The sequence below is a fragment of the Meles meles genome, chromosome 6 (genome assembly GCF_922984935.1).
Source record: "Meles meles chromosome 6, mMelMel3.1 paternal haplotype, whole genome shotgun sequence".
In the NCBI taxonomy this organism is placed as follows: domain Eukaryota; kingdom Metazoa; phylum Chordata; class Mammalia; order Carnivora; family Mustelidae; genus Meles; species Meles meles.
Genome location: NC_060071.1, coordinates 10,373,658 through 10,398,889, shown reverse-complemented (window position 1 = coordinate 10,398,889; position 25,232 = coordinate 10,373,658). Strand labels below are relative to the sequence as shown.

The 25,232-nt window shown below is 41.8% G+C and overlaps 1 protein-coding gene across 3 annotated transcripts in view; it reads right to left on the bottom strand.

Annotated features, from left to right (window-relative positions):
* Positions 1-3,055: 3,055 nt before the first annotated feature.
* SV2B (synaptic vesicle glycoprotein 2B) overlaps positions 3,056-25,232 on the bottom strand; it is a 185,315-nt gene continuing 163,138 nt past the window's right edge. For all 3 annotated transcript variants that reach the window (XM_046010100.1, XM_046010099.1, XM_046010101.1), the window contains 4 exons: positions 13,106-13,239; positions 9,727-9,927; positions 5,545-5,704; positions 3,056-3,277 (listed from right to left, as the gene is read on the bottom strand). In XM_046010100.1, the coding sequence (XP_045866056.1) occupies positions 3,094-3,277; positions 5,545-5,704; positions 9,727-9,927; positions 13,106-13,239 (679 nt within the window). In that variant the 3' untranslated portion in view covers positions 3,056-3,093. The remainder of the gene's footprint in view (positions 3,278-5,544; positions 5,705-9,726; positions 9,928-13,105; positions 13,240-25,232) is intronic.

Here is a 25,232-nt window from a genome sequence, read left to right as displayed (position 1 = left end):
GGCCTCGTAACCCGCTCCAAGTGCTACGTGTCTCCTTGGTCACATCATCATTTGCTCTCTCAAGGTCCCCATATGCAAAATAAGGTGAAAGAAATGGTTTTCTACAGGTCAACCGCAACTGATCCAATCCACTTAGGAATCCAGAAGACACCTTAGCATCTGGAAATAACCTCTAGCCTCAGTTCTTAAAGGTTTGTTTATAATTATTTTTATTATTATTTTTACCGAGCTAATACAAGGTAGCAGGGGGACCCTGGGAATGTGGTTATTTGTCACATGACCTCAGGTGCATGTGCTCTAAACTTCACAAACAGGCACATCGCTTTCACTAAGTATGTCCAATAAAACAGAAGGTCAGAAATTAGCATCAAGAGACGACACAACACAGTTGAGGCTGTTAAAAGTAACGGCTCCCCAAACGGGCATCATAAAATACATCATGAACTGTGAACAGCTTTGCCTCACGAAGGAGAACCTCAACCTTCCATGCCACAAGGATGCCATCGGGAGTCTATCAGGGTAGAACATGAAATGAAAAAGAAGTGACTGGCCAGGAATGCTGTACGTTATCCCCCAATGACTTGTCACGGAGACTATTTTTTAAAGGAACATTGATCTCAGCAGGCATGAGAGCATTTAAGAAGTGGCCAGGTATCAGCGTCAGGCAATCCTCCACAGGCGGAGAAAGGCTGCAGAGCCTGGCTGCACCCTTTACAAAGGCCGATGTGATGGATGAGACTGGAACCACCCTTGGTAGGGTAGGTGGTGGGTTTAAGGAGCCATAAAGGTCACGCAGAAGTTAGAGCTTGAAAACCAAATGGAATCGACCCCTGAATTACGGCAGCCACCTCAACACTCAAAAATTAATCGGACATGAGATTTACAAGATTCCTCTTCACTACAAATGCAGACTCTAACTGCTTTGTAAATTTCTTCAGTGGTAGCTGCTCATTACATGGTATCATCCCGTTGAAAAATAACGTTACAAGGGATGCGGCCGTCTCTGTTTACACACTTCCCTTGAATGAACCGAGCCACTGTATTTCATATGGCCAGAACGCGGAAAGTATGTTACAGCTATGTTACAATGGGCCTCTCATTATTGATGGAGGCTTTATGTTAGGTAACTCCTATAAAACGCTGAGAGAAACGTTAATACACAATAGTATATTTATATATTTACGGGGATCAGGGTGTCAAATTAGAGATGACATGTCTTCCTTCCCTGTAAAGAAAAAGAGAGTGAATAAAGAGGTAGGAGACAAGAGAAGCAAAGTCAACATTTTAACCATGAAAACTGACCTCAGATCCAAGGTGGAAAGGTGTACAATTTACTCTTTCCTCCTGTATACCCGTTATTCCAGAAAACAACCACAAGAGGGCCTGAAGCTGTCCTGGGACCAAAGTGTCTCCCCAAGACTGAGAAAATACTCCACGGGGTCATCATTATCTCGCTTCAGTTTTGGGGGATGTCTGGTAGGGAACGTGTGGAGCTTGACAGCACTGAGAACACTGCAAACCAGCCTGAAGCACGAGTTCTTACAAACTGATGCTCACTTGGCCTCAGCCAGTCCACCTTCAGGGACAAGAGCTCGTAGCCCACTGTCCTTCCATTCTAGATCGTTCCAGTGCACGAAACCTTCCTTTGCTGTGTTGTCAAGACTTCAGCCTATTGCTGACCCTTCCCAAAGCACTTTTCCTGGGTTTCCCCACCCCACAGCACCCCACCCCCACTCATGTTCCAAACATCTCAGAAAAGAATTTACTTGGAGCACGGAAGAGAAACATACTTGACATCCACTGCATGCCCTAATTTCCATGCCAATGACATCTGTTTCCAAAGGTCCTGAACCAAGACACATAGCATACACTTCTCGTGGGAACTGACCAGGATAACAAATACAGATCATGTTTTACAGCTAAAAGAAATAGAAAGAATGTACACTTTGGAGAACTGTGACTACACTTCCCCATCCCTTCCTCAATCACTCATCGTGTCCACTGTGTTTTATTCTTGCCTATACAGAGAACCCCAGAGACCCGGAATCCTTCTGTTGTTTCTGGGGGAGCAGCAACATCTAATGCTGGTACCCACAGTGGTGAGCTTGATTCACAAGTGATCTGTGTAAGAGAGAAAAGTAACGACTCCACCTACACGAAGAAAAGTGCCTGGGTTAAATGAACTGTACAACGTGAGTTGGCAGAGTGCATCCTCCTGACAGCAAGTTAAATGGCTATCAGATATTGTGCTTGCATTTCATTCAATCAGACCCAATTTCCTGGGACCCCAAACAGCGGCTCCTCCCAAAATATGGCTAAAACACTGGCAAATATTTGCAGGTACCATTTCTGCAAATTAAACCCAGATATAGTTATGTACAAAGTTAGTTTACAGAATACCTATCGCATTATGTTTCTTTGAATAGATCAAAACAGGAATAAATAGCATCCTTAAATTTACCACCTAATTGTCATGGAAAATTTAGGACACTTGGTTGAGGGGAGAGCAGATTTCTATAGATATTGCTCAAATATTTGGTTTTCTATATTAGAGTATATTCAGTGTTATTGTATCAATTTTCAAACGGAACATAGGCTCGGTGATACCTTTAAATGCAAAAATATAAGTATCCTGTAGTTCAAGCCCAATATTTGTGACTCTAACTTCCTGGCAAGTCCGTTTGTTAGGTCACCAGGCTCTGAGGAACTTTATCCAGGAGGAACTTAAATGTTTCCCACCCTCAAATTCATTTTGAAATGCAAATAAGTCCTTTCACCTCTGTAGGGGGAAGACACATTCCTTGCTCAGCATGTGCTCCCACTAGAAGTTGTGATCCTTCTTCCCCTGCTTTGGGCTGGGGAGACCCAAAGCCAAGAACACAGCTCTGGGATTCTGAAGGTGATTCAGGACACCCCCAATTCAGTCACCTGAGTTACAAACATATTGACGGGTCCTAAACTAGGAGTCACAAAATCAACTTCTCCTCCTGTGTCCTCTGGACAGTGTCTTCTGGACAATGATAGACAGAAAGCATGGGTGCATTCAAGGTTCCTGGGTAAGGTCTTCCAACATCTTCTTTCCCCAGAGGTTGTTCACATCAGGACCTGTTCTCGGGTCTCTGGCAGCCGAAGAGCAATCAGGCCACCCCCAACAAGAGACGCAGCGGCCAGAAGAATGGGGATAACTTGGGTTATCCCAACAAAAGAAGAAAAGATGGTGTTTCCCAGGATGGCACCAAATTTGCATAATCCATTAAGGATGCCAAAGGCTGTTGCCCTGTAAAAGAAGGAGAAAGTAAATCGTTCTAAAAGATGAACCAGACCTCCTTGGGTGAGCAGGACTGGGTCCTCTCTTTCCCTTCTTGTGAGGGAATGTATAGTGAAGGTGTGGGAGGAAACTTCTGTCCCTAAACATAAAAGTCAAACATTCTCATTTTAATCAAATTTGGAAATACAGAATAACATAAAGATGCAAAGATATATAACCCCACCACTGAAAGACAATCACCACTATTCACATTCTGGAGTATTTCCTTCACACTTGTTTCTTTTTCTTTTCAAATGTAGACTACATTTCCCAGATTCCCTTGCTTCAGAGTCTGGCCATGTGACTGTTTTTAGCCAATGGGATGTAAATGCAAATGGCAGCTCCTGAGAAATTTCCTTGAGAGATGTCATGAGTGGTACTTTTTGCTCTCTTCTCTTCCATTTTTCTTCCTTCCATCCCACTTCCAAAAATGTAGATGGTCTCATCTTGGCCCATGGCAGAGCTCATGAAAGGGCGAACAACAAGATGAAAAGAGTCTGTAGTGCCTGCTCTGGACTTCTACAGGAGACAAAAAGGAAATGCCTACCTTCCCAAGGTTGCAGTTATTTGAGATTTCTGTCACCCATGGGAAAACCTAATCCTAATTATTATCCCCCAATTACACTTCTGATGAGCAACTATTATTTTTTTTAAAGTTCATTTATTATTTTTTTTTTTTAGAAATCTCTACCTCCAACATGGAACTCAAACTCACTACCCCAGTGATCAAGAGTCACATATTCTACTGACTAAGCCAGCCAGGTGTCCCCTCAGTGGTAACTGCCACTAATCATCTGTCCTTTCTTGATTCCATCTGTATACATAGACTATACTCCCAGCCCTATCTCTCTTCAACTGAAGCAAAGTATTTCTTTTTCTTATCACAGGTTTATTAAGAATTTGTTTACATTTTTGTACATTAATTTTTTTTTACATTTTTAAGTGCTTTATATATAACTAGCCCCCAATCCCAATCTTTTTGTTTTCAAAATTTTCTTGGGTATTTTCACATGTGTATTTCTCTACATGAAATTCCCAAAGTTGTCCCAAGTTTCCAGAGGGAAGGAAAAAAATCTCATTGAATTCTGAGTGGAATCATTGAAGTCAGAAAGAAACAAAAGAAGATTTGAAATTTGTGTAAGAATAAATCTTCTTAGAATTTCATAAAGTATATCTTGACATATATATAAAAGACTTCTGTTTCATCTTTCAGTAAAGCTTTATGGTTTTCTTCACATAAGTGTTTCATTTTTCTTATTATTTCTTATATTCTTATATTCCTAGTTTATGATTTCTGCTATTACTAAATGGAATTCAATTTTACTTTTAAAGTTTTAGATACATTTTTAAATCCCACATGTTAAGTTAGTTTTATTATTGACCACCATATCAAATTATTTTACTGTTTCTAGCAGTCTCTTTAGTTCATTGTCTTGAGTTTCCTAGATGTAAAAGCATATACCATGGAAATAATGATAATTTTCATCCTCTTATTTTTTGTTAAACTTAGAAACTCTTGGTTCAGGGGAGAGGGGCACCAAATATGGAACGCTGTGATTTGCTATAGCTCTCCATATTCTAATACCTCTGTCACTAATTTGGGGAATATCATTACGATTTTTTTGCAGAATTTCATTTACCTGCCTTCCACACCACTCCACATGCCTTTTGACCATAGGGCCACTTAACCTGCCATCCTTAAAATTCACAGCTCCCTCTCCATACGGAGGGATAACTGCTACATAATGGCTTTGACCCAATGCCTTTCAACCAAACCTCTTCCATATGGCTTGTACAAAAATACAAGTAAGTGCTGGGCACTCCTACCACATTGTCTGTAAATGCCCTAGACCATCAGGCCTCATCCTCACCTTTATCTGCCCTTGCCTCTCTGCCACCCTTTGCTTATCTAGTTCTTCACCTTTTTGCCCTCTCTCCCATTAGAGGCCTGTTCTCACCTCTCTTTGGAGTGCATGGTACCTATGGTGTCCCCCTCATTCCTCTCTACCAAACATGGTTTATACTTGTCCTTTGTATCTAGACCCTCTCCCCACCCCATCAGGCTTTAGCCTGCTCACCTCCATACCTATCCAGGAGAAACTCAACAAAGAGATGACTGCTTTGTCCATGAAACACCAGAAGACCAAGGTGGCTGTGGGGGAGGATGTTGGAATGGGTAGACTTCTGGCCAGAGAAGTCCGAACAAGTCGCAGAGGGAACCCCAGGGAAGAACTGACCTCTGGTTGGTGGGATACAGCTCCACCGTGATCACATCCAGAGCATTCCAGGCGGCAATGCTGGTCCCACAGAACAGGCACTGCCAGCCAATCATCGCAGACTCGCTGTTGCCAAAAAACAGGAAGAAGCAGCAGACCGCTGAGATCAGCATGGAGCCACCTACAGGGGCAGGACAAGGGCAGAAAAAAAACCAAAAAACCATGTCTTAGATAAGACTGTCACCCAGAGGCCCTTCCCCTCTCCCATCTCCACAGATGCACCTGAAATAACAGGTTCCATCAAGTCACAGGCCCATTTCTACATGGAGAAAACATGGCTCCCCACAGGTCGTCCAGCTGTGGGATTAGAGCCTTCTGCACAGGTCATGTCACCAGGGTTAGCCTCCTGGAAGGATTTTAAAATCCTCACTCTGTGGTGCTGCCCAGCCCAGAATTACTGGGGAGGAGGCCGAGGAGGCATTCCTTGAGAATCTGTTATGTCCCAGACACTATTCTGGGTGCCTGAAATAGATCAATATCAAAAAATCCTCATGGAGCTTACGTGCTATTGAGAACAGAACTGTAAATGTGCTGCAGTTCATTCTCCATTTATCCCATCTCCACCCCAAACATCTGATCTACCTTCTCAGCCTTGCCCTGTGCCCTGAGAAGCTAACCCCCAAGGACTGCATACCTGTGGCTCCCTGGTCAGCTGGGAGCGGATAGGGGTTGGAGTATTTCTTCCTGATTCCCAGCCTATCTCTAAGCCCCTTTTTGGCGATGGCTGCATCCCCACCCCAGGACTACAGTTCCTTCCAGGAGCCTCTGCCTCCATGGTTCCAGCTCTCCTTGGGCTCCGTGAGTGCTATCTTCTCCCTGCAATCCTAGAGGCAGTACCTGCTGCCAGTTTCACTAGCATCTGGGTGCCTCTGCACTGCCCCCCCCACCGACTCTAAAAGCCACATCCCATGCATAAAGTCTCTTCACTAGCACTATCTAGGGTGGATTCTTTTCCCCACCAGCACTCTGACTGATACAGCTCATGATAAAAGTTCTCATTGAAAGAAGGCCATGTCAAATGCTGCCCAAATCCATTCCATCCAGCCCAGAAGAGCTTGGGGAATGTGGAATGGATGCAGGGCGTGGACCAGGACTATGGCTGGAAATGCAGTGGGACTAGTCAGAAGAAAGAAAGCAAGCAGCTTTCCAAACAACCAGCTGGGAAACAGACCAAGGGTCCTTCCCAGGCATCAGGACCCTGGGGGACCCGTTGACAGGAAGCCATGTTGGTGGCCTGGCCTCACCCACAAGGACCTCCCTGGTGGGGACGCCTCCGGCTAGAATCTCAGACCTAGAGTTGCGAACACTGATGTCAAACCCTGCTGGTGAGCTGGGACATGGTAACTGTTGCCTGAGTTCTGCTGATTCTGGGAGGGGGCAGGGCTGCAAGCAGGTCACCTGGTAACATCTTTCCTAACAGCTAAGAAGGAGATAAACATCTGTGGGGCCACAAGTGCCTTGGGACCTATATCACCTAAATGCATGCTTCCCTCAAATTGCCCAACCATGGTGTCTAGCTTACAATAAAGGTTGACAAAAGTTTACTGAATACAAAACCTTACCATCGAATAAATCAAGGGACAGTCAGAGAACTGACCTCTCAACTACATTAGGTAATCCTACCATAGATCCCTGTGACCCACTGCACTTCCACTCTGTTAATTCTCATTTCCCTTGTGATGGAGAGGCCTGAGTTCAAGTCCCAACTTCCCCTGTGTGACCTTGAGCAAGTCTCCTAAACTCCCTGTGCTGCCTCACTTTCCCTCTCTGTAAAATGTTGACAAAAAATAGTACCTACCTCACCGGGTTATAGAGTGTTAAATATATTAATATTTACAAAATGCTTGGCAGGAAACTGACCTATAATCCATGCTTTATAAGTGTTTGTTCAATGAAATTTCTAGTTTATGTCTGTCTCTCCCAATAGATCATTTGCTCTGTGAGCATGAGGATGCTGTCTGTCTCAGTTACTGCTGCCTTCTCGTTGTCTGCCACACACACAGCCTGGCAGAGAATAAGTCCTGCATATATTACCGCTTATTGAGTCAATAAATGAGAACAGCCTCATCCGGAAAACTTCTACTTTGTTGTTAACAAGACATGACTTCTGCCCTGGAAATAGCACAGCAGAGTACATTTTATGCCCTGGCAGATTCAAGAGGAATTTGTCTGAGGAAATAGTTCTTTTCATTCGTGGAAAGACTATTTCAAAACAGGTCACCTACATCCCATTGAGATATTTATTGAGCATCTAGTATGAGCCGTGTACTAAGAATATCACCGTTGGTCTGCCTTGTGCTAGACCTTCTACTAAAGAAGGAAGAAAGAACTGTCTGTGCTTTTAACAGTGCAGCTCAGAACCAAAATACAAAATTACAAAATACAAAATTAATACAAAATTAATACAAAATTACAAAATACAAAATTAATACAAAATTACAAAATTAATGTCTATTAATAAAAGAGTAGGCTACAAAGAATGAGAAATAGTAGTTCCAGCTGTCCAGTTTGGGGAACATGACAGAAATCAGTTCTGATCTGGGACACATTCATGAAGTCAAGACCGGCTGCAATGGCCACGAAGGGGATGTCCGCTCTCCGGCTGCCCTGACCCCTCCCCCTGCCCAGCCTAAACTCTGCCTCTATGGGGGAATATGTGGCTGTTCCGGGGGGCAGGCTACACCCCTGCACATGTGCGTCCACCCCACCCCTCATCACCATCCTTCCCAAGGATGTCCTGGGCTACCCCCAGGGCTCAACCACAGTATTCGCTATTCAATCTGGGACTGGAAAGGTCAGGGGCAGAATGGCAGAAACATCACCCATCTACTCTCACACACCTTACCACATTTGAGCAAAGGTTGGTATTACTTTCACAATCGGAAACAGAAGCTCAGAGAAGGAAAGGAAGGTGTGCAGACTCGTAAAGCAAATGTTGGTGGAGATGGCCACCTAACTCGGAGCTGCTGGTCTTGCACAGGGGATAAGTGGGCTGAAAAACTCAGGCATTGAGGACTGCGTCAACGCTGCCCTTCCTTCAGGGGTTTCAGGTCTAACCAGCGCCTTACCTCTGACCCGGGAGACAGTTCTGTCTGGGACTGTGATGCCAATGTCACCACAGGCAGAATTTCTTGTGCTCCCCGTTCTGAATATTCGTGCTACTTTTACAATAATAATACTCCAGGAGCCCCACACTGGCAAGAGCTCCCTTTGCCGAGCTCTGATTAATTTGCTCTTCTCTGACAAAACGACTATGTGATTTATTTTATTCCCCTTTGAGCTTCCCTGCTAGGGAGTTGGTATTAATTTTCCTGATCGGCTACATCCCAGAACAGACCCTTCACGGCATGTGTATTAGTGTGTTGTTCTCGTCCCCATGCTGGCCTGACAATTTATATATTCCAATACATATTTTCCCTGGCCCTGGGTGTATACGTTTTGTTTCTTATGTTCCACGCACAGCATGTGTTTCTGTAGCAAACTTCTGTGGATCCTGATGCAGTGAAGCAAGTCATACGTGAAAGCTTCTACCATTTTTGAGAACCTATAGGCACCAAGCACTGTAAGATGCTGTGGCTACATTATGCTCAAGCCTCACAAAACTCGACCAGCTAGTTACAGGTACAGATATGGAAGCTGAAGCCTGGAGAAGTAAAGGAACATGTCCCAAGTCGGATAGCCTCGAGCTGATAGGACTTGGACGTGAGTCTGTGCACCTCCAAAGCCTAAGTGTCATCACTGTGAAATCATCATAAGCAATGCAATCTATTAAAAACCCATCAGATGAACCAATGTTCACTGAAGAGCATTTTTTAACAATAATCTTACAAAGCGGGTAGAATGGGTATATTTAATATCCCTACTGAAGTGCTAATATTATAAGTGACTATCCCAGAATCGCTCAGTTGGGAAATGAAAAGGAATCCCTGACCTGGACCATAGGTCTCAAACTACATCCGTGGAGTCCGGGGGTTTTGGAGCCTTGCCTGCCTCCCGGGCTCTCCAACTAGCATATCCCATCTTACCTGTTTGGTTTCCAGTACAAGACTTATTTAAGAAAAAGAAAAAATCCTCTCCTTTAATACATTTTGGAAGCCACGATCCTCACCTGTTGGAGGAGATGCAGCATCCCTAACTACTCACCGATCATCTTGAGCCTTCCAACTCTATCCATGAGCAGGGCAGAAATGATGTTGCCAGGCAGGACAGACAGACTGCCAAGGAAGCTGACAAGGTAAATCAGGAAGTCATTATCCTGCTCAAAGTCCATGTGGCAGCCCTCCTTCGGCGCCAGAAATGTCGTGTTGATAAACCGGCAGTTGATGAACTTATGCTTGTAGAGGTCTGGGGAGAGAAGGATAGCGGGGTTCATGTACAGTGAGCAGGGGCTGGGGAGAGACAGGGCAGAGGCAGGGATGGAGTCACGCGCCTTCCGAGGGCAGGCTGCCCCACGCCTCCGGCAATTAGACAATCTCAAAGTCCCGCTGATGTGTGGTCAGATATGGATGGAGAGAGAAAACCCTAACAAGGTAATGACTACTTCAACTTCCCATAAGCAAAGGGACATGAAGTGAATGCTCATGGAGATGCACACCTAAATACATCATCTTTCAACCAGGAAACCGTCCTGTTTCTTTCTTTTTTAATTTCTTTTTTTTAAAGATTTTATTTATTCACTTGACAGAGAGAGAGATAGCGACAGAAAGAGAGCATAAGCAGAGGGAGCAGCAGGCAGTAGGAGAAGGAGAAACAGGTTCTTTGCTGAGCACGGAGCCCAATGTGGGCCTGGATCCCAGGACCCTGGGATCATGACCTGAGCCGAAGGCAGAGGCTCAACCAACTGAGCCACCCAGGTGCCCCAAAACCATCCTGTTTCTATCAGTGAGATGACACCATGGGTCCACCAAGGCTGGGCCATTCTTCCGAGACGACCCAACTTACAGGAAGCAGAAGACACAAGAATTGGGTCTGGTTTGAGGTGAAACCATTCCAGAACCCATGCAGAAACCTGAACACTCTTCAAAGTGAAAAACATCTGTGGGGCGCCTGGGTGGCTCAGTCAGTTGAGCGTCCGACTCTTGATTTCAGCTCAGGTCATGATCTCGGGATCCTGGGATTGAGCTCCATGTCAGTCTCCATACCCAAGGGCTATCTGCTTGGGATTCTCTCTCACTCTCTCTACACACTTGTGCTCCCCCACCCCACTCTAAAATAAACAAATAAAATATTTTTTAAATTAAACAATTAAAATTAAGTTATATTAAATTAAAAATAAAATTTAAAACCATTTGTTCAGTAGATTCCAGGGTGGGGAGCCAGAGAGATGAATATGGAGAGCATAAAGGATTTTTAGGGCAGTGAAAATACTCTATATGGTATGATAACGGTGGATATATGTCATTATACATTTGTCCAAGCCCAAAAATGTCCAACACCAACAGCGAATCCTCCTGTAAACTTTGGACCTGGGATGATTATGAGGTGTCTGTGTGGGTTCATGGATGGTAACAAATAACACCACTCTCGTGAGGGGATGTTGTTAATGGGGGAGACAGGGCTAATTTTTCTAATTTTATTTTAAACCTTAAACATCTCCGAAAAAATCAAGTCTTAAAAAAATATAAACCATTTGCTTTGGAACTAGTTCCCAAGTCTTCTGACCCCTTCTAACACCCACTGTCCAAGCAGAATGAGTGCCTAAGGAAACTCTAGGAAAATCTGGGTTTTGGGACCTGGCTCTGCAGCTGACCCTCTTTAACCTTCCATAACCTCCTCCTATAAAATTATAAAAGTACACCTGATTCTCTCCATCACTTCCCAGCACTGACATTTCATGAGTACAGGTGTTTGCAAAAGTCCCCACGTGAGCGTATGCAAAGAGGCATCATTAAAACTTGAAAGGAGAAACTAAAAGATGCATTGGGTTTTAATGACAAACAGGCAATGTATATGCCTGTTTAAGTTGAGGCTAAAAAAAAAAATTACAAAGGTACATCTCCTAATGGATCACTTAGAGCTGGAGGGATATTTTGAGGCCAGAGAGTAAACATTTTGAGGCTGACCTCATGGAAGAAAAAGATATTCTTGCATCAGCCATGGTGCTGAGGGTCAGGAGAAAGCAGTAATATTGGCATGATGCACGGAGTTCAGTGGACAGATCACAGACCTCAGAACCAAACAACTCAGGAATGAATCCACGCTCCCTCAGCTTGCTAGCTGTGACCTTGGGCAAGGGCTTAAGCCTGGGTTTCCTCAGCTATAAAATGGGAGTAATTGTACATTTCTCCATTGTCTACATTGTACATTGTACAATGTGTATTGTACATTGTCTACATTGGAGACAATGTAGATGAAGCCCCTGGTAAAGCTGAGATAGTTTCCTTATATCTCAACTCCCCTTGGTATGTTATTAACCTATGAGGAGAGTAGTAATAGTAATGAGGAATGATAGAGTGGCGAGGTTTTGTGAAAATTTTTTAATCATGGAAGTCCGAAATGGTGTGATTTGAAAATATGCTTCTCATCTCACTTTATGCACAAAGCTTGAAAAGATACAATTTTCCCTCTGCCTTATTATTGTGAGAACATGAACCTTGAATTTTGCAAGATTCAAATTACGTCAGGTCTTTGAGAAAGCGCTCCATGCATAAAATGCCGCGTTCCTGAAATGTTGGCTTCTGAAATGCTTCCCACCGAAGACCTGCAGCATACGGCATCGGAGATGCTTGGGATCAGAGCACTCACCCAGAACTTTTGTTTCCACTTCACATATGATAACACACGCAAATTACATTGGTAAAGATAGTGCAACTAATCCGAGCCATGCCTCGGACTAGAACCCATTTCTCCAACCTGATGCTCAGTAACCATGTCCATGTGTATCTTCCTATTCCTAAAGCTTATGACTGAGCACTTTGCTCCTTTTTTTCTAATTTTTAAATTTTTTATAAACATATAATGTATTATTAGCCCCAGGGGTACAGGTCTGTGAATCACCAGGTTTACACACTTCACAGCACTCACCATAGCACATACCTTTTCCAATGTCCATAACCCCACTACCCCCTCCCTCCCCCCCCTCCCCCCAGCAACCCTCAGTTTGTTTTGTGAGATTTAGAGTCTCTTATGGTTTGTCTCCCCCCCGATCCCATCTTGTTTCATTTATTCTTCTCCTATCCCCAAGCCCCCCATATTGCATCCCCACTTCCTCATATCAGGGAGATCATATGATAATTGTCTTTCTCTGACTGACTTATTTCACTCAGCATAATACCCTCTAGTTCCATCCACGTCGTCGCAAATGGCAAGATTTCATTTCTTTTGATGGCTGCATAGTATTCCATTGTGTATATACCACATCTTCTTTATCCATTCATCTCTTGATGGACATCTAGGTTCTTTCCATAGTTTGGCTATTGTAGACATTGCTGCTATAAACATTCAGGTGTACATGAGCACTTTGCTTCTTAAATAAGGCCAGTCCACCCTTGATATCGTGCACCCACACCGCCCATGTTCTCACCTGTGTTGTAGAAGACGGTCGATTCAATGGTGCAGTTTTTGAAATAGGTATCAGTAGATGTAACATCTTCAAAATAGCACTCGTCAAAGAACGTGTCCTCGAAGAGTACATGTTTAAAGTACATCTTTGTGAACCTGTGGGAAAGACATTAGTCCCTGAGTGATTGGTCCTAAGAGAAACCTTGAGACCAAAATGGAAAGCACAGAAGGGCAGGAAAAGGAGAACTTCAAACGAAAGTGTGCTGAAACATTACTTTCCAAGGTTAGTTTCCTATTCCTTAGCTGGTGTTTATAAAGGAGGAAGGAGACCAGGAGTGTGGAAACTTATCTGATCTGGGTAGACGCAGGGGGTACGAAGCAGCAGCTCGGTGATTCCCAAATGTAGTCATGGACCTTCTGCCTCAGACTCATCGAGATATGGACAAGCTACTGTGAAATGAAAATACTGATCACGTAACACTTTATGCTACTTTAAAAATGTACAGGTCTGGAGCTCCTGGGTGGCTCAGTCGGTTAACCATCTGCCTTTGGCTTAGGTCATGATCTTGGGGTCCTGGGATGGAGCCCCACCTAAGGCTCCCTGCTCAGCAGGGAGTCTGCTTCTCCCTCTTCCTTTGTCCCCACTCCAGCTTGCGCATGCACTTTCTCTCTCTTTCTCAAGTAAATAAAATCTTGTTTAAAAATGCAGGTCCCTCAGCTCCTCCTAGTAGGCTTGGAAGCAATAGATTTGTGAGGGGCTGAGAATCTTCATTTTAAAAACTTCCCTGGGGCACCTGGTTGGCTCAGTGGGTTAAGCCTCTGCCTTCAGCTCAGGTCATGGTCTCAGTGTCCTGGGATCGAGCCCTGCATCGGGCTCTCTGCTCAGCGGGGAGCCTGCTTCCTCCTCTCTCTCTGCCTGCCTCTCTGCCTACTTCTGATCTCTGTCTATCAAATAAATAAATAAAACCTTAAAAAAAAAACCTTCCCCAAGATTTGGAGCGATAAGCACTTTCATTCACACAGAGGGTAGAATATAATTGGTGAAGCCTCTTTGGAGAACAATTTTTGCAAAATTTTGTGTGTGCAATAGCATTGACCTAGAAATACCACCTCTAAGAACTGACCCTATCTATACTTGCTCATGCATTCAAAGAAATACATTCACTGATGCTTGATGCAACATTTCTTATAATAGAATTGATTACTAGACAGATGATGGGTGGGTAGGTAGACAGAGAGAGAGATGCCCACACAGTGAAATACCATGTGGCTGGTACAGTTTTTAGGTAAATGCCTGAATATGGAACAAACTTCAAGGTATATTGTTAACTGAAAAAAATAAAATGCAAGCTGTGCCCATTCATGTAAAAAAGTAGATGTACCATATGCCTCCAAATGAATAGAATATACCCAAGAGTTACACAAGAAACTGGTAGATGTGTGGCCCTGGGAAGTTTCAATGGGATAAGCTTCATTTTCCCTTTATACCAAGCGTACATACTACTTTTTCACTGAAAAACAAAACGAGGATGGAAGCACCTAGTGACTATGAGGTGCAGGCACATTTGGGAGCCACTGTTCTGCTCCATCTCCTACATGAACGTAATAGGAAAAAAGAATATTACATTCAAAACCATATACTGACAGACATTAACATCATCCTCTGCAGGACCTTTCCCAAGCTTGGCCAAACTTTTAGGCTAGAAGCCTTGGATCTGTTTCCCTTTGTGAAGAATTACAACTCATTCATTTGTCTATTCATTTATGCATATACTCAGTCTTCAGCAAAACTTAGGTATATGGTACCAGGGGCTACGCATACAGAGAAGAAAGACATGGTCCCTGCCCTTAAATCTAATTGGGGGGGAGGGGGCAGAAACCCAGCAAGCCAACAGACAACAATATAGTGGGAGTCACCTTGATAGAGGTGGTACAGGCTGCTGAGGGTCATTGTCCTCTTCAGAGCCACCATATGATTCAATCCATGACCACAGATGATGACCAGGTCTCCTTTCCCTTCATGCTATACTGTATTCTGCTAACAACCCTGCTCTAGAGTCACCTGTCATGAGCTTCTGCAAAAAGACACCCCCACCCAGTAAGAACACCTAATCAAGGGCTTCTCAAAGAGAAGTCCCAAGAACACTTGCATCAGAATAAAACCAAAGGTTGTTATAAAAGATGAAGTTTCCTATATTCCTAGACCCCTTGAACCAGAACCACCAGAGGCAGATGCCATTGGTCTAGAGAAGCCAAATTATTTTACAGAATTTTTCATAGGGTCAGATTTGCTAGACTTATAAACAGGGGCCTCCAAAGGCTACCACTGCACTCTTCAGATTTCCATGGATATTGCTAAGACTTGTGCTACAGGAAGATGTTTTTGATTTCAAAATTAAGGTAATTTGTATGCTTGATTTGTTTTCTCAGGAAAGCTATTCCTGGAGGCTGTCTCAGGTTTTGCCTTTTTAAATATATCCTTCTCTTTAATATAGCAATAGGTTGCTGATGTGGCCCTCAGATATAGTTTAATGTTCTGCCAGGGGTAGTTGAGGGAGCAGAGCCATAAATCATAAAAGGCCTGACGTAAGCAGACCTTAAAATGTATCTCCAAGTGAGTTATAAAAAGCCAAAGTTATAAAGAAAGAGATAAAAGGAGAAAGGACCAAGGCATATTTTATGAATCTTTATATAAACCATCTCCTATCTCTAATTTATATACTGAACTGGTCTGAGCTTCTTCATTCAGGAGAGCTCAAAGGCTGCAAGAAATGTTAGAGCAAGTGTCTTCTGGAACTTGTCCTGTAAGAAAACAGGACCATTGGCAATGCAGAATCTATGGCAGGATTATTACACAAACACTTTATTTCAGTTACCCTTAGTCCCAATGGTTAGTCCACCAAATGGTAAACTATGCCAAAAATTTTATCTGTTTGGTCACTGTGTCTTACTTGATGGCAATCTCAAGAAGCTCTGCCTAATGAAAGATAAATAACAAAACTGATCATTAAAATTTAGTGTGATAATTATCAAGATGGAGGTATGTTTTAAGATCACTTGAAACGGGGCACTTGTGATCCAGTTGGGAAAAGCATGAGGTGATCTATCCTGAAGGACCAGTAGGAGCTTTCCAAGCAAAGACATAGAGGAAGTGCAGTCCAGGCAGAGGGAACAGAATGTGCAAAGACATGGAGGCGTATTACCTACACCCTTTAATTGCCTTTCCTGAAAACTAGAGAGCTCTCTTTCAGATAAATTAAATCACCTTTTGGGTAGAAAATAAACAAAGGGTACAATTCTCCAAAGCTTCCATACATATACCCTACTATCATAAGCCTTCCAGCTACAGTAAAATGAAATAGAAAGGTTTGGAGAAGAGCTGGGATTCTAATTGCTTCTCGGACTTCAGCTAAGATCAAGTGAAGAACTAGAATTCTAGTCTCTCGTGTCTCTCATGTCAGGTCTTAACCCAAGGTAAAGCAGAGCATAAAGAAGAGGATCATTTGCTTCAGAAAATATATGCTTGAACCTAGCTTCCTTAAAGAGAGGAGAAAAGTGAATGCTCCATACAACTTGTAAAATTCTCCAGTTTTGTCATTAGGCCTCCCCCCCATCTCTGGTACCACTCTCCGTAAACCGATGAGTGGAGTTCAGCTTTCAGAGATCTCAGGCAACTCTTTCCTCCTCTCTAGGTTGGCATTTAAAAATCTTGAAAGTAGGGTATTGAGGAGGTGGTTTTTCTAGCTCTATATGGTTCTATAAATGAGGCGTGCCTTAACTGTGTTGCCTGAAAAGAAATAAAATAGTGGATCTAGGATATGGTCCTCTTTCCTCTCCAAATGATGAAAAAAAAAATTTGTTAATTTATTTGACAGACAAAGATTACAAGTAGGCAGAGAGGCAGGCAGAGGGGGGTTGGAGGGGAAGCAGGCTCCCTGCTGAGCAGAGAGCCCGATGTGGGACTCGATCCCAGAACCCTGGGATCATGATCTGAGCTGAAAGCAGAGGCTTTAACCCACTAAGCCACCCAGGTGCCCCTCCAAATGATGAAAAATTTTATTTCAAGGAGAATAAGAAGTATTTATGGACATACTGGTACCAATGTCAATCCCACAGACTCTCTAAGAACATACACTCTCATGTCTCAGTGAATCTGCCAGTAAGCCCGACCTCCTTCCTTCTTTTTCCTTTACACTCCAAGTTACCCAAGTACTGAAATCACAAGATAGCATCCGGTCTGTATTACAAAGATCCCAGCCCATGTACAGCCTTTGGGAATAAAATCTTAAGCAGAATTATAAAAGTAGAATTGAGTATAAGAGAGATATAATAAAGAGAAAAGCAATTATTAATTTACAAGAGGAAAAAATAGAACAACTTCATATACAAATATGGTTGTAAACATCCTAGATGAGACATTAATTTAAAGATGCTAAAATCCTTCCTTCAACTGGTAAGTGGAGAAAAATGCATGACTACATTTATACCCTGGAAGAGTATTCTGCCATAAAGTAAACTGTTAAATGTGCAAAAACATGGACAGATCTAAGTACATAATGCTAAGTGGAAAAAATGGGATTAAAAAGCTTCATATTACAGTCTATTTATGCCACAGGGAGAAGAGCATTGGTTGCCAGGGACTGGGGGTTCAGGAAGGACTGACCACAAAGTGGTGTGAGGAAATCTGGGGAGTAATGGTATCTGGATTTGGGTGGCTACATGACTGTATGCCCTTGGCAAACTCAAAGAACTATACTATTAAAAGGGTGAATTTTACTACATAAAAGTCATAAATTATACTTCAATAAAAAGGAAGTCCCAACAAATTTCTAAGTAATAATAGCTATGTCCCCCCCCCAAAAGTTCAAACACTGACTGGATTGACTCAACACTCCCACACCCTGTAAGCACTTACCAAAAGAGATGTACCCATTCCTAAAAGGTCTCTACTATCCTTCATATCTGACTTTCAACCAAAAATTATAAGACACACAAAGAAGCAAGAGTGAAACAATATTATTTCAAAGTTATATTTAAAAAACAGAAGTAGAGGGGCACCTGGGTGTCTCAGTCATTAAGCATTTGCTTTCAGCTCAGGTCATGATCCCAGGGTCTTGGGATCAAGCCCCCCATCAGGCTCCCAGGTCGCCGGACAGTCTGCTTCTCCCTGTCCCACTCCCCCTGCTTGTGTTCCCTCTCTCACTGTGTCTCTCTCAGTCAAATAAATAAATAAAATCTTTTAAAAAAAAACCCAAAACAGAAGTAGGTATTACATCATTGCTGGAACTATTCAGTAATTTAATATAACTATCATTAGCACATTAAAGCCTTAATGGCAAAACTGGATAACATGCAGGCATGATGGACAGTTCCAGCACACAGATGCAAACTATTGGAAACAGTCAAAAAGAAATACTAGAAATTTCTTAAAGCAGTAAAGCAGATTAAGAATACCTTTGATGGACTCATGAGTAGAATCATCATTTTTAAGGAAGGAATTACTTAGCATAGACAAGAGAAGTTTCCAAAACAAGAACATAAGGAGAAAAATAAAAGGGAAACCCCAGAAAAGAGACTCCAAAGACTTTGGGAAACTATCAGACAATCAAACTTAACTGTGATTGGAATTTAAGAACGAAAAGATAAAGAAAATTTGGCATAAGACATATCTGAAGGGGTGCCTGTGTAGCTCATTTGGTTAAATGGCCAACTCTTGATTTTGATCTTTGATTTTTGATCTCGGGGTCATGCGATCAAGCCCTGCACCATGCTCTGTGCTCAGCATGGAGTCTGCTTGAGTTTTGCTCTCTCCCTCTCCCTCTACCCCTCCCCCTGCTCACGTGTGGACTCTCTCTCTCCTTCAATTGAATAAATAAATCTTTTTTAAAAATAGATATTTGAAGAGATAATGGCCCAACATTTTCTAAATTAATGAAATAGGTGAAACCACAACTCTAAGAAGCTCATAGAACCTCAAGAAGAGGAGGAGAAGAGGAAGAAGGTACACCTAAGTACATTATATTCAAACAAATATAAAGGGAAAATTTGGAAGGGAACAAGAGGGAAAAGTCACATTACATTGAGAAAAACAAATTTAAGAATTTAGCAGACTTCTCATCAGAAATTATGAAAGCTAAAGACACTTGAGTGAAATATTCACATTTCTGAAAGAAAAAAACTGCCAACCCAGAATTCTGTACCAGCAAAAATTTCCTGCAAAAAATGAAGAATGTTTTAAAGACAAACATTGACAAAATTTATTGCCACCATAATTGCGCTAAAAATAGTAAAGTTTCTCAAGCCCAAGGAATATAATCTCTATTTACATTTGAAACTTGGATCTTCATAGAGAAATGAAGACCTCTAGAAATGGTTAAATTACAGATATATCTAAAAGACATTTTTTTCTTGTTTAAATCACTTTAAAAGCTTATTGAGTGTCTGAAGCGAAAATAGTAACAATATATTATGTTATTATAGCATTTGTAAAAATAAAATGCATGACAATAGCATAAAACATGAGAGAAAATGAGCGCGTTCTACTGTAAAGCTCTCACACTACACGTGACGTTACTATATTATTTGAAGATAGACTAATTAAAGAAAAATTAAAAAATAATAAAAATTAAAATAATAAAAAATAAAAAATAATATTTTTAAATAAAAAATAAATAAAATATAATAAAATAAAGTAAATATAAAAAATAAAAATACATAAATACATAAATAAAAATAAAAATAAAAAATAAAGAAAAAATTATATTGTAAGCTCAAGATAATCACTGAAATTTTTTTTATAAGTCCATGATAATTTTATTGGCGAATATTCTTTACAGATCTATGGGGGATGGAGGCAGTGAAGATTTTTCAAAAGAAGAAAACAGTCACCCATAGTGTCCATCCATAAGTAATCACTATTAGTTTGTTGATTCTTTGTTTCTGTGTATGATGAGCAAATAATGAGCCAATAGTGAAAGTAAGATAGAATTATGAAAATAATCCGAAATAGAGCAGTAAAATGTTTTAAAAAAAAGAATAGAAGAGAAGAAAGAGAAAATAGCTAGCAAGATGATAGAAACAGCAGATCCCAATTATATGCTATCTACAAGAACCCTACTTAACTCTCAAAACATAATAAATTAAAAGAAATAATGGAAATAGTAAACACAATCCAAAAAATACTAGAGATTCAGTATTTATCTGATAACATCAGATAAACTAAACTTTGAACAAAGAATATTTGTATTATTATAAATATATTTTATTATAATATTGTAAATATATAATAAATATTATAAAAAGTATTGTAAATATATACCAAGTTCACTTAATCTTACATAATACACTAGCAAATCAAATTTGTCAATATATTGCCTTGAAAAATAAACAGTGAATTAGTAAGATATATCCCAGGAATCACATAGGGTCAAAACCCAGAAAAACTATTATTTCACTGTATCACGTTAGTAGGTCCAAAGAGAAAACCACATAGTTATCATAATAGATGCAGAAAAACATTTGACAGCTTCAATATACTTTCATGATAAAAAAATAATCTCAGTATACTCAAAAGAGAAGAGAATTTCCTTAACTTTCTAAAGACTATGATTCAAAAACATAGAGCAGATGCCATACTTAAGAGGGAAACACCAGAAGCACCCACTGATGTCAAGATACCCATTAGCACTGCTCCTATCCATCAGCGAACTGGAGGTCCTGATCAACGCAACGCAATGAGAAGAGAACACAATTATAGGGGTAAGAAAGGTGGAGGTTAAGACTGTCATTGATTTTTGTCAGTGTGTCTGCCACGTACAGAACCCAAGCCAATCTACCAAGAAGCTATCAAAATGAATGAAGAGTGGGGCGAATGTATTAGATCCCAAAAAATCATGTATAAAGGAAAAAGGAGGAAGAGGAAGCAACGAAAGTAGAAAGAAGCAAGAGAGGAGAGGGAGGAGGAGGAGAAAGAAGAGAAGGTGAATGTCCCACCCACAACAGTACCAGAGCAATAAGGCATCAGGGAAAAGCCTCACGAAATACATACAAGATTGATTTTTTTTTTTTTTTTTTAAGTAAGCTCCACAGCCAACATGTAGCCCAACTCGGGACTTGAGCTCACAACCCTGAGATGAGACCTAAACCGAAATCAAGAGTTGGACCCTTAACCGATTGAGCCACCCAGACTCCCCCAGATGGGAACCTGATAGAGAATATTATAAACCATGATGGAAGGACATCAAAGAGTGCCTAATTCAACAGAGAGAAATACGATACACAGCAATTGGGAGACCCTATATTCAAAAGATGTTCCTCAAGGAAGCCAGACATTTTATATCATTCCAATCGAAATCCCAACCAGCTGTTTTTAATACGATTTTAGAACTCGATCTTAAAATTCGTCTGAAAAAGCACAGGGGCAAAACCAGCCAAGAAAAATGTTAAGAATGAGGAGAAAGACCTAGTCCTCCTGGAAACACAACAAAACAATAAAGTTCATAGCAATGGAGTCCGTATGGTAAAGGGAGAGACAAACAGAACCATGGAGCCAAGCGAGAGCCCAGAAACATGGTGATACACACGAGGAACCCTGACTTACCATAGCAGTGTGACAGCATACCAACAGGGAAAGATGGGGAATTTTACACATGCAGAAACAGTTGGTTATTCACACGGGTGAGCAATATCAAAGAATTCCTCTCCCATAGACAGAGACCCCAACCAGGTAAATTAAGGCCTTGAATGTGAAAAGAAGCTTTAGAAAAGAGAAACAAATAGATGATGATTTTATGACCTTAAACATGAAGGATTTCTTAAATAAGAGCCAAAAGGCACACCCCGAAAGGGAAAGGTAACAAACCGTGCTTTAAAATATACAGTATCTGCTCAAGAAAGTGTTCCTTAAGTGAGCCACAAGCTAGTCAGAGAGCCAAGGGGAGCCTGAAGAGGCACGATTGCTAAAATGTGATTGGGGGCCTGGGTGTGATGCTGGGACAGAGAAAGAACAGTGGGCAAAAGGAAATCTGAGTGGGAGAGGGGGGGGTTCCTGGGATAGAGCCCGGCGTGGGGCTCTCCACTCAGCTGGGAGTCTGCTTCTCCCTCTCCCTCTGCCCCGCCACCCTGCTTGTGCTCTCTCTCTCTCTCCCCCTCTCAAATAAATAAAATCTTAAAAAAAAAAAAAAAGGAAATCCAAGTGGAGTATGGACTTTCCTGATATGTCCTGATATTGGTTTAGCATGTAATCAACGTGCCTTCGTCATATAAGATGTTATAATGGAACAAACAAGGCGCAGCGTATACAGAAGCTCTCTGCACAATCTTTGCAATCTTTCTGTGAAACTAAAACTGTTCCAAAATTAAAAGTTTATTTTGATAAAAAAAAAAAAACCACAGGAAATTTTCAAACATTATCATGGACGCTTGTCTTTTACATAGAAGTTTAAAGAACTCGTACTACAGACTGAATGATTGTGTCCCTCTCAAAATCCGTTATGTTGGGGGCGCCTGGGTGGCTCAGTGGGTTAAAGCCTCTGCCTTTCGCTCAGGTCATGATCCCAGGGTCCTGGGATCGAGCCCCGCATCGGGCTCTCTGCTTGGCGGGGAGCCTGCTTCCTCCTCTCTCTCTCTCTGCCTACCTCTCTCCCTACTTGTGATCTCTATCTGTCAAAAAAATAAAATTAAATTTTAAAAAAAAATCCGTTATGTTGTAACCTAATCCTCAGTGTGATCATATTAGGAGGAGTTAGGTCATAAGGGTCATGAATGGGATTAATGCCCTTATAAAAGGGGCCCCAGAAACAACCTTCCTGCATTTCTCCACGTAAGCAGAGAGCAAGAGATGGCCGTCTATGAACCAGGAAGAGTGTCCTCACCAGATCTGGAATCTACCTGTGACTTGATCTTGGACTTGCAGCCTCAAGAACTAGGAGAAAAAAATATCTCTCACTCTGGGGTATTTTGTTGTTACAGCCCAAACATATGAAGATATTATTCAAATTCATGTGAAAATGATTATCCAATAAATAAGATAAACAAAGCCCATGAACAGGTACAGAAGAAGAAACCTGAAGGGCCAAGAAACATAGGAGGAGATACTCAGTCTCACAAGGACCGGGGAAATACAAGTTAAAGGACAAAGAGATACCATGTCCCACTCCTCCATCTCACAGACTAAGAATGGGCCCCATTGTAGAGAGCCAGGCCCTCTGATCCTGCCCAGTGGGAAGCATAGTCAGTACAAGGCTCATGGAGACCACTGTGGCACAGAAGCTGAAGACGCTCATATCCTTCCATCCAGCAATTCCACCTCTAGCTCTCAGGCTAGACAAATTCCCCCATAAAAACATTTATCGCAGTATTGCGTGTAACCGCCAAAAATTGTCAATGACATCAATGTCCATCAAAAGAAGAACAGACAAACACATTAGGGAACACTCACATAACGACATTTAAATTAATGAAATTGAATTATATAGCTATGATAACCAGTGCAGAGTCTTCAAAACCTTACTTTTAGGGGCACCTGGGTGACTCAGTTGGTTAAGTATCTCCCTTTAGCTCAGGTCATGATCCTGGGGTCCTGGGATCGAGTCCCTCATCAGACTCCCTGCTCAGCGGGAAGGCTGCTTCTCTCTCTGCCCCTGCCCCCCTCATGCTCTCCCTCGCTCTCACTCTCTCTCAAATAAATAAATAAAAATTTTTTAAAAAACCCTACTTTTTAAAAAGATTTTATTTATTTATTTGACACAGAAAGAGAGAGAGAAGGGGAAGCAGGCTCCCCGCTGAGCAGGGAGCCCGATGTGGGGCTTGATCCCAGGATCCTGAGATCATGACCTCAGCTGAAGCCAGAGGCTTAACCCACTGAGCTACCCAGGCACCCCAAAACCTCCTAATTCTATACAAAAAAACAAGTTGCAAAATCTATAGTATAATATACATTTATGTATACAACATAGTATATTTATCTAAACTCCAAACCATGTAAAAAGTACTGTACCATGTTTGTCAACATAGACACACGAGAAAAGTATAAAAACACCCATCAGTGTAAAACACCAGGTTTATTAACAGTGGTGGTCATTATGCTTTGGGAGGGAGAGGAATCCCATCGAGGCTCCCCAAGCGAGTAATGTTTAATCTATTTTAAAATCTGAAGTAAATATAGCACAGCTTTTGATTTTATAAAGCCAGCTGCTCTGAAGCACGTTGTTTCCATTATTCTCTATTCTCTGCATATTTGATGTACTTCACAGTGGAATAAAAAAAAGAGAGAGAGAGAAGAAAGGAGACGAAACAACGTTTATTTGCAGAGGATGAGATCGTACACAACAACAAAGGGGGGGCTGCTGGGACTAATGAAAGAGCTTAGATACCGAATAAACATCCCCCAATGAATAGGATTTCTATTTATTTGCAATAACCTGAGTAAATGTTTGATGGGGAGAAAGCAAGCCAATTTTCAGTAACCAGAGAGGTTATAAAATATCCCGGAAGAGTCTCCACAAAGATCTTTGCAGGGCCTAGATTAAATGAGAGATTTGATCAACTCTGAAGCATGAAGCATGTTATCTACCAATATGACAGCTTTCCGATGTGGAACCGGAGACTTACGCAAGTCAGAGATGCTCTGCGAGTCTCTGACCCGTCGAGGCTTGAAATCCAGCCCCTCAAGCTACTTCCCCAGGCCTGGAAGCTGGAAAATGCATTTACACGTTTCCCACCCGTGGTGGCTTCATGGGACTTCACTGCCCTGAAACAGACCCATGGGAGGTGGAAAAAATTCTTATTTCTGCCTCGCTGAAAGGAGCTTTGAACAGTGTGGGTGATGCCTCAGTGTGATGCATGAAATCAACCTTCTTCTCTTTTCTGCTAAATCACCCTCATTTCAGGGTTCAATCCCCTGACCTTCCAAGAGAACTCATGAGGCAGGTCCTATTTTTTCCCCCTGATTGCCTTGTCTCACACTCTTCCCCTGTCCTAACCCTCACAGAGGTTAGCTTGCCAAGCAGAAATGTCTCCCCAAGCAGAGAGGGTAATTAATTAATTAGTTTACACATGTTCTCAGACAAAACAACAACAACAATAACTATCCTGCTTTCAGCTAACGTATGAGAAGCCTGGCCTGACATTTTGGCTCAGCATTTAGAATA